The sequence below is a fragment of the Brachycentrus maculatus genome, unplaced genomic scaffold (genome assembly GCF_059751285.1).
Source record: "Brachycentrus maculatus isolate JH-2025_06_01 unplaced genomic scaffold, ASM5975128v1 h1tg000102l, whole genome shotgun sequence".
Taxonomy (NCBI): domain Eukaryota; kingdom Metazoa; phylum Arthropoda; class Insecta; order Trichoptera; family Brachycentridae; genus Brachycentrus; species Brachycentrus maculatus.
Genome location: NW_028280856.1, coordinates 1533944 through 1544005, shown reverse-complemented (window position 1 = coordinate 1544005; position 10062 = coordinate 1533944). Strand labels below are relative to the sequence as shown.

At 32.3% G+C, this 10062-nt stretch overlaps 2 protein-coding genes across 3 annotated transcripts; one reads left to right on the top strand and one right to left on the bottom strand.

Moving 5' to 3' along the window:
• Positions 1 to 556: 556 nt before the first annotated feature.
• Positions 557 to 5702, bottom strand: LOC148310284 (ADP-ribosylation factor-like protein 3). The gene is made up of 5 exons (XM_088258710.1): positions 5607 to 5702; positions 4529 to 4789; positions 3894 to 4026; positions 2535 to 2638; positions 557 to 2143 (listed from the first exon to the last, which is right to left on the bottom strand). The coding sequence occupies exons 1-5, from the start codon at positions 5610 to 5612 to the stop codon at positions 2102 to 2104; spliced, it is 546 nt and encodes a 181-aa protein (XP_088114836.1). The 5' UTR covers positions 5613 to 5702; the 3' UTR covers positions 557 to 2101.
• On the top strand, positions 5488 to 9854 carry LOC148310283 (uncharacterized). Of its 2 annotated transcripts, none has more exons than XM_088258707.1 (3): positions 5488 to 5945; positions 7429 to 8058; positions 9184 to 9854. In XM_088258707.1, the coding sequence occupies exons 2-3, from the start codon at positions 7451 to 7453 to the stop codon at positions 9848 to 9850; spliced, it is 1275 nt and encodes a 424-aa protein (XP_088114833.1). In that variant the 5' UTR covers positions 5488 to 5945; positions 7429 to 7450; the 3' UTR covers positions 9851 to 9854. The 2 variants fall into 2 exon arrangements, with proteins under 2 accessions (XP_088114833.1, XP_088114834.1); XM_088258708.1 differs by having other exon boundaries at positions 5492 to 5621.
• The last annotated feature ends 208 nt before the right edge of the window (positions 9855 to 10062 follow it).

Genomic DNA, 10062 nt, shown 5'->3' with positions numbered 1-10062 from the left:
AAATACAGAACTGAATGTACAGTAATACGTCGATAAAACAGACCTTATATAATGAACGGATATAACGAAAAAAAAATCCTGTCAAATTATATACAAATATTAAAAGTCCTATTAACACACTAATGACGGATGTTTTTTACGCCTGTGGAGCGCTGGCGGCAGGAATCGATGATTGTATACATATAGTTAAGACCTTAACAAAGAGATAGGTACTTAATATTATTATAAAAACATTAAGTAATTGCTCCTTTTCTGACTTTAAAATGAGGCCGGCACAGGAGATAAAAATACCCTTCTCGTCCTTAAGCATCAATCGACCGAACGGATAGAAATACCTTTCCCGTCCTTAGTGTGTTAATATTATACATACTTAAATTTGTGTGTCACCGCATGTAAACAATTTTTAGCGGCCATGATAATCCCAAATTATGTTTCAAAACTTAAAAGTGCAAACACAACTTGATTCCTTTTTCAAAGCAGGATTACTCAAAGCAAGCGCGTCAATATCAAAAAGCAACGTCACTTCACGAAGAGTGTCTGAAGACAACAAATATAATTTTGTTTGTATTTTGTATTGTTTATTTAAATCTTATGTTAATATTTACAACAGAAAAAGTTTTGTGATTTATTTTAAATCTATTTTTATATAACGGACACCCCCTCCTACCAATCAGTCCGTTATATCGAGGCTTTTCTATACTGATAAGTGCGAAGAAACTTTAAATAAAAAAAATCAAATCAACTTGAGTTGAATCGATGGTAAGTGTACGATAATAATAAAGCTTCTAGTGCTCCAAGCAGAAAAAGATGAAATAATTTAAAAATGTTCTATTGAAATTAAAGAACACTTATTAAATTGTGAAGTTAGTTTTAATTAGATCATAATAGGAACACAGTACACGAAATCGATGTTCCCAAAAGAAGGCTATGATTAACAATATCATCTAATAGTTTTACATATCGCAGGTGTACTGGCAAAAAAAATTAACTCGTAAATATGCAATTTTGACTTAATGATGCAGTATTATAAAGTTTTCAATGTTCTATAAACTGGCAAAATACACTAAGTAGTTTGAAATGTCATATTTATGTGGTTTTACCAGTAAATTCAAACTTTCAGTTTAATAGCGGATATTTTACTCAGGCTAAAAGCTTTAAATAACAAGGATTATTCAAATTGGTATTTTAGAGTTAATGTTTTTTGCCAGTACACCCACAATATGAACTTAAACATCTCACAAATCACATATTAACATTTTTAATTTGAGGTTTACTTAGTAAATACCAACTCTTTTTTAAATCTATTGTGACAACATGTGTTTCGATGCATTCCGCATCACTTTAAAATATTGAGAAATAGTGATATTTACCGCATAAAATTTAAATTAACAATGGATTGATATTACCACAAAGTGACTGCTGAATGACATTATTAATACATAATTTTTAAATCTCATAGAAAAGTAACTGCCTACTTCGGGATTCGACCCCTGGACTTTCGGATATTGTACTGTTACTCTTATCGATTAAGCTACACAGACTGCTACCTAAGTCGAGAATTTATCTTTCCCTATTGAAAGTAATTTTTTCTCAACCTCTTTTTTGAACCCACTTTACCATAGGTTGGAAAAGTGTGACTCAGGAGACGCATGCAGCTCTTTGACCTTTTAAGTATGGCTCTAGCACTAATATCTGGCCTTCGACTCTACGTATTCAAGTAAACAATCATTTTGAACCATGAAATTTATTTTATTTTGAAAGCAAACTGAGAAATGATCTTATTTTCTAACTGAGCAGCAAATACATATTACTATTTTCTGGGATAAATTTTTCACATATTTTAGTTTTGTACTAACATTATAAGGTGGAAAATCATTTTATATAATAAAACGACAACTATATAGCCTTTTCCACTCTTATTTTATAAGACCAGTGACCAGGTTTCTGTCTGAAATATTTATCTCCATTTTTTTTTAAATATTATGAATTTGCATCTAATAAAAACCATTTAAAACCACATCACAATGCTAAACAATATACATACACTGCGACAAGGAAAACACTTGCAACCCATTTGTGATGTAATAACCAAAAGCTACTACTATTTTTTTCCAATATTCTTGCACACCCACTCCATGCCTTCCTGAAAATTTAAAAATGAAATATGTAAGAATATAAAAATGTTATTCCACAAGTTAGAATATAGCCCTACATTGTATTTTCTGCCTTTGCAATGGAGTGATTTGTTTTTTTTTTATTTAATACAGTTACGTTTTTTCAATACAATTTCTATACATTTCTATTAAATACAATCTTATAATTTTAGTTGCTCTGAGCCTCTCCAAAAAAGAGACTGAGCTCTTGTGCTTGGAGATGGAATTTTTTCTTGTTGATAGTATCATGCTATGTTTTTGTTTTAATATTACTGGGGAACATATATTTTTATGCGGTACGAGGGAGTTATCTAGTAAAGTTTTCTATTGTATAGTCTGTATATGTTCAAAGAGTTTGTTAAGTTTCAAAAAGATGTTTACCTTTACACCGGTGCCTTCAATAGCTACACAAGATTGAATTTGCCAAGTTCGGTCCCGCAACAAATGCAATCCTAAGGCTTGAGCTATTTCGCTTGCTGGTAATGCTGAAAATATACAAGATTCCTGATATTTAAATTCCTCCCAGTCAATCAGAATTTAGGAAGCAGTCTGTCAATGTTTAAAGTATAATTGAGAATATGAGTTGAATAAAGATACAGAATTTCCTCGAAAGACTATAGGAAGGTCTATGGGAAGACCAAATAATTCATTGATGCTACAGAAAGATTACATGGTTCGAAGGCATGACCTAGGTGACGTTGTATATGATAGAAGGACCTACAATCTGAGGACGAGGAGAGCTGATCCTAACAGCCTACAAAGACGATAATTTGGAATGAAGCAAGGAAGAAGATGTGTTGAATAAAAACATATGAAAAATGGGTTGTGAGGTAAACGCATTTAAAAAACTGTTACATACACACACTACATCAGTACATAATATGTTGTTTAAAATAACAACATATTATGTACTGATGTACTATCACATTTATTTTTATTTTTTAATAATATTATAAAATATATTTGAAAATAATCACAGTATGAATAGAATGCAAGCATGAATTTAAATATGTAGAGGTATATAATATATCTCAACACAGATGATTAATCCTATCAATACATTATTCATAGAAATTATGAGTGATGGGTAGTTCAATTTAAGTAGACTGCATTATATATGAGTAGTTCCAGAATGATAGCGTTCAACTAGGAGTAAAGTATCTGAGCTGGCATTATGATTATCTATTCTACATCATGTAATCTATTCTGCGAAATGAACATAAACACTTGAAAAAGCTTACAGTTTTATGACTAATATATGGTATACCCATATTCAAAAACCCCATTAACATGTTAGTTACGATGAAGTTTGTTGAAGAAATGTAATTTGACGCTGGCAAAATTAGATCGCATCCAAAGAACAATGACTTTTAGCCATATTTTGAAACCAAAAGAGAATCGATAATATTTTTTTATACTTTAATGACACCCATCAGCTTTGTAGCAAATCAAATATGACAAGAAATTAGACTTTCAAGGCATATTTTTTGTTGAAGGTATGCGAAATACATCAAAATTATTACAATAAGGTGTACTGTATTAATAGTGTTATTGTCTAGACGTTAATCCAATCACTTAGAGTAATAATTAGCACATTTTTGACATGCACAAAGTACTTTGATTCCTGATTCTGTCAACTTAATAAAGTTTTATTAATAGCTTTTCAATCATCATTGCAGCATTCATGTTCTGCAATTATTTATTACATATAATGTGATTTATAATGAAAATTAATATTACCTGAAGGAACATCTTGCTTGTTGGCATATACAAGTAAAGGAACTCCTTTAAGCTTGTCGTCTCCCAGTAATTCTGTAAGTTCTGCATTAGTTTCTTCTAAACGTTTCTTGTCAGAGCAGTCTACAACATAAATCTGAAAGCGAGAAATATTTATACAAGTCTTTTATCTTTATTTCGCTCGAAGTAAGTCTAATTAACAAAATGGATGTATTCTGATTTTGTTAACTAATGCATAGCACCTAAAATGACATCATTTGGTCAAAGGAGTAATATTTATCTTGCTCGGGAAATGTAAAACAATATACCATTTGCTATGAGTTCTTCTTCAAACCCTTATCCACAACCCAATTGAGCATAGGGCACTTCATTATACAAATGCAGTGTTATATTGATCGTTCACACATGAAGGAAAAGTTATTAGCCCTCCACTTCAGGTACCAGTCCAGGGTAATATTGGATAAATATCAGAGTGGAAAAATCACTAATACTTATTTGACCCCCCCGCCCCCCTGGGAATCGAACGATACCTCCAGAACGGTAGCCGAGTGTGCTGACCATTACACTACGGAGGCGGGCAAAATGCTACAAAAGCAAAGTATGTAAAACATGAAAATGAATAAATAAAATAGGCTTACCAAAACATCAGTATTTTCAAAATAATTTCTCCAATAGGGTCGAATTTTTCTCTGTCCTCCTATATCCCAAACATTCAGTTTAAACCCATCAGAAAGGACGGATTTTATATTGAATCCTGCTGTGGGGGTAATGTGAGTAATATCCTCAGAGGCTAATTTTTTCAAAAGGGTAGTTTTTCCAGCATTGTCTAATCCCAATAATAACAGCCTTAATTCCTTTTCTGGAGATGACCGAAGTTTCCTAAGAAGGGCTAAAAGACCCTGCAAAAACGAAAACAAAATATTCAGAAGAAATTAATTCAAAACATGCCATAAACATAAAATTATAATTTTTTAATTTATGTTTTACTTTGTAAATACCACTATTTCTTATAATCCATTGTGAAACGTGTTTCGATGCATTCCGCATCATTTTCAAACGGTTTTTATCTTACGGTGTTTGAAAATGATGCAGAATGCATCGAAACAAGGGTTACAATAGATTTTAAGATATCGTGGTATTTACCAATTAAAACTTAAATTTAAATTATTGTAAAAATGTTTTGGACTTTCGGCTGTCCAAACTTAAAACACAGTAAGGGACATTTTTTGTAGTACCTACGTTTTTTTTGCAATTTTGAACTAAGTAGAATCTACTTAGTCCAAAAATGCAAAAAAAAGTACTACAAAAAAAATGTCCCCTACTGTGTTTTGAGTTTGGACAGCCGCGTTGTCATTATACTTGGAAAGTCATTTGAGTGTAGCGTGACTATTGCGAATAAAGTGTGCGTGTAGTTTGTGTTGCGCTTATTTGTATTGAAAAAAAAATTAAGAAATATCTTTTTAATAATTTTCTTCTCTCTTTTACAGCATTAGTAGAGTAGGTAGGTACTTAAGTAATTAACTTGTACGCAACAAGTAAATCTATTGGTATCCCTGAAATATTATTTTGTTGTGGCGTTTTTCTGTAACCATGACAACGCGCTAAAACTTTCAATATTTTAATCCAATTACTCGGAAATGTCTAGATATTTCACAATGAATCAAGAGTATTGATGAACAAAACTGAATAAATTCCAATAACTTCAATTATGCTTACCATCATTTAATATTAGTACGTGATTATATTAAGAAATGTAAAAAATATTCAATTAAGTTCCAGACGAAATAACGTTGACAACTTCATGCAAACTCGTAAGAAAACGTACTGACAACTTGACAAAACGAACACATAAATTTGACATTTGCGATCAATACTACAATTAAGTCTGTGACAGATCAATACGATTTCATACAGGTGGTCTGCCGGCTTCTTTTCTTTTACTGTCAAAATTGAGCGCCAATTGTATTATCTGCATATTTATATATTAAATAATATTGTTTTTATAATACATTCCTTATCGTACTTGTTTATAAATGATTTGAAGCGAAGAATAAGGTAATTTATTAATTGTGTATTTTTTAAAATTCAAATAACACCAAAATTATTAACTAATATATTATTATCTAAACCTAATGGTTTATAGAACACCGTATTGGATTTAAATAACCTTATTTTGATCGTAATTAGTAATATTGACACTGAGATTTTAATTCGTTTAGGGATTAGTATATTTGCTTTCAATATGCTTACTTACACCCACACCTAAGGAACCAAATAAAATTGTAAATAAATCGTCATATCTTCGAAAAGATTTGATATTTTGTCATAAAAATTTAATAAAATTTTAATTTAATTTAAAATAATTTCAATTGTTAGATACATAAATATATCGTTAGTTAAAAATTAATTCATAAAATACAATACTATTTTATTGTTTTATATTACACTTTCATATTTCATATCACATAACCAGGGTTGCCAGGTCTTTTCCAAATAAATACCGAACAGTGACCAAAAAAAAAAGTTTTGATCGTTTAATTATATTATTAACTTAAAATCCAAAGTACTATTGCACAAGAGTAACTAGCTAACCTAACTTATAAAAATAATATTTTTTCTCACTAATGCACGCTTTCAGCAATGTCTTATATGCTTTAACTGTCCCATGCATTTCACGACATGTCAGACTAAAATAACATTGTATACATAATTCAGCCTTCACACATTTATTATGGCTGTCCATCCACAAATCGTTCATATGGCTAAATACTCTTTCCACATAAGTGAATGAATCGTTGGAGAAAAAATAATCAGAAAGAAATACCGAACCGCCCATACTTCGGTATTTTTGTCATACCGAATACGGTGCTAAAATACCAAACGGTTCTGTAGCATACCGAACCCCTGGCAACACTGCACATAACACACCTCGTATATTGTGGACCACACATGGGGGCTGGACATGTGGCGGCACTGGAGCACAGTGCTGCGTTTGCCAGCGAGAAAATCTTCATCTACATCTCTCAAAATTTTATTTTTTTTCTTTCGCCGTTTCTTTTCATTTTTTTTATTTTTATTTGTTTTTTATTTTAATTTCATTTTATAAAAAAGATTGTCTGCCTCCGTAATGTAATGGTCAGCACGCTGGGCTACCATTCTGGAGGTCCCGGGTTCGATTCCCAGGGGGGGCTCAAATAAATATATGTGATTTTTTCACTGCAATATTTATTCTATATTACCCTGGACTGGTTCCTGAAGCGGAGGGCTGATCATTTTTCCTTCATGTGTAAACGATCAAGATAACACTGCGTTATATGACCCAGTGCCCTATGCACCATTGGGGTGCGGATAAGGGTTTCCTTATAAAAAAGAAATGTTGTAAAACATATATGACTGATGAAGTATTACACCCACCACTTAGTTAAGCTGGAATAAGGATTTATTATTATTTTTATATTGGATTTTTTCAAAGGGTCATCATAAATATTTGCTTTGTATTCTGTGATTTTTGTCCTCGAACGTTTTATTCATTTTTCAGCTGACATCAAAGAAAATAAAACATGACATTGTTTTATACCGGATTCAACGGCTTTAAGCAATGGCCATCCGAGCGAAATTCCATTTGTGATTTTGAGAACATCAGCATAAGTAAATATTTAAACTCTCCCGACAAAATCGAAAACTTTGATTGGTTTTTAGAATGGGCGGTAAATGCTTTCATCCTGAATTCAAAAATCATTGTCAAAGGCTTGAGTGAAAATTTTGAAGGGAAGACAGAGATTTTGCATAGCCCGCCTGATCACACGTTTACAAACGTAGCGGGAAATGACAGATTTTTAATATTTTACAACTCTAATGAAACATATGTCTGGAAATATTTCTTGGATCCTGGATTAGATGAAAAATGGAGTGTGGTTCCGCTATTTTTAACAAGAACAGAACTCCCCGATGATGACCAAATAAGCTCAAGAGCTCCAGAAACCATAGTTAAAATTTCGTGCGGTCACGTTAAACACATATGTCTCACATCAAAAGGAAGGGTATTTAATATTCCATATCCGATATCAATCGAAAATGTTTCTGGAAAAATCATTGATGTATGCTGTGGTTATGAACATGCTATATTCCTTACAGATATGGGATGTGTCTACACTTTAGGGGGTGGAAGGTAATCATTTTATTTACGTTTATAATTTATACTAAACGCATGTACTCAGATATATTTATTATATTTTGAATATTGAAAGCATTAACTTTGTGGATCATAGTGATATATTATTTTGACAAATAAAAAGACTTTGTTTTTTGGTCCACTCACATTTTTATTAATGTTGCATAAAATAATTTATGACTTCAGGGCAATAACCTGTTGCCGAAACTAGTTGGTTGTTAATAAAAATGTGAGTGGACCATAAAACAAAGTCTTTAATTCTCAAAACAATATTATATTTATTGTTTCGGCATTCACTTTGTGGTAAGACATGATGAAATTTTCAACCTTTCCAGGAGTAAAATAATTGATGTCCGACTTTCTCTGGAGAGTGGGTATTTTTTACATTAAATATGTGTTTTTTTAAATAAAATTTTTGTATTATGAAGATAGAAATTATGTAAAAATAATTTTAATAAAAAAATAAAGCTCACCATCTCTAGGTTTTATTCTATGGCAAAGTTAAATACAAATATCCACAGATGTCATTACTATACAAATTACATCAAACCAACTGACAGATACTCCTTTGAGGAAAATTTGCACCGACATTCATTTACGTCCATACTCCCGGAAAGGTTAAATGAAAAACACTTGAGTTTATTTTATGACGACTAGTTGGAAGCTATGTTTCATCTTCAGGTCTAAATGTAAACTAGACATTTAGACCTGAAGATGGAAGCAAAGCTTCCGAAACTAGTTGCCATAAAATAAACTCAAATGGTAAAAAAACAAGTGTTTTTCATTTAAAAATTTCAACGTGTACATGTGATGTGACATTACAGTCACAATTGATTCATATGACATTTTTATTTAAAAAAATTGGGCGACTTCAGTCGATATACACGTCCAAAGGGTTAATAGCTCCGTATCATAACACCGGCTGTGAAATTTTTGCCTCGCCGAATGACGAATCTAAAAATAGATATACCTAGTTCAACAATTGTACAGAGGGTTTATAAATTATCCAACACATTTTACTTTTGAATTATTTTTATGTTGAAATCTCGGTATTTCTGGCATAGTAACCCCAAAGTGTTGAAGGAATTTTCCTGTTACATATATGATTTTATATTGTTTCAGCCGCTGCCAACTCGGAAATGGATCTCTCGACAGTTCGCAAGAGCTTCTGCGTGTAGAAGCCCTAGCCGGTGTAGAAATACAAAAAATAGCTGCTGGAGGTTGGCACTGCTGCGCCGTCAGTGACATTGGAGATTTGTACACCTGGGGTTGGAACGATCAAGGACAACTTGGAATATATTCGCCATCAAAAAAACGCAGTTCTGCAAGTATGACGGAGCCAACAGGAAGTTGTTCTTCTGATAATTTATTTGAGACCGATGCGCCTGAAAATAGTAAACCAAAATTTTATACCAAAGACTCCATAAAGAGATTTCAATCGGCAATCGACAGCAAATTGGATAAAGTTGTTACTAAAAAAATTAAACAAGCAGATGACAATCCTAAACCCATCAATTCGTACGCTATTCCTAAATTAATTGACATATACGATGCAGCGGGCGATGTGATTTTAGAATTAAATATTGTAGATGTATCTTGCGGATCGAAACACAGCATGATCAAAATGGACGATGGGTCGATTTGGGCTACTGGCTGTAATAAATATGGACAATTGGGTTTCAATAATGAGGTTTTTGAAAAATGTAGTCGTTTTACTATGACGAATTTGAAATCTAAGAATTCTGTCATGAGATGTGGAACTTGGACCACTAGCTTATTCTGTAATTAACACGTTGACGCCTAGCGTTCCTTGTTAGGACGCCGACTATGAGTTATTTCGTTCTGTGTTTCCTTGCCGTATTCGTGCAGCTACGATCAAACTCGAATATATCAGTAGCAATAAGGATAGATGACTTCTGGGAAGAGAACAAAAAAGGAATTGTTACTGCTAACGGTACCGGAACACTTTTCATTGGGAAGACGGAAACGCGCAAATGAAGA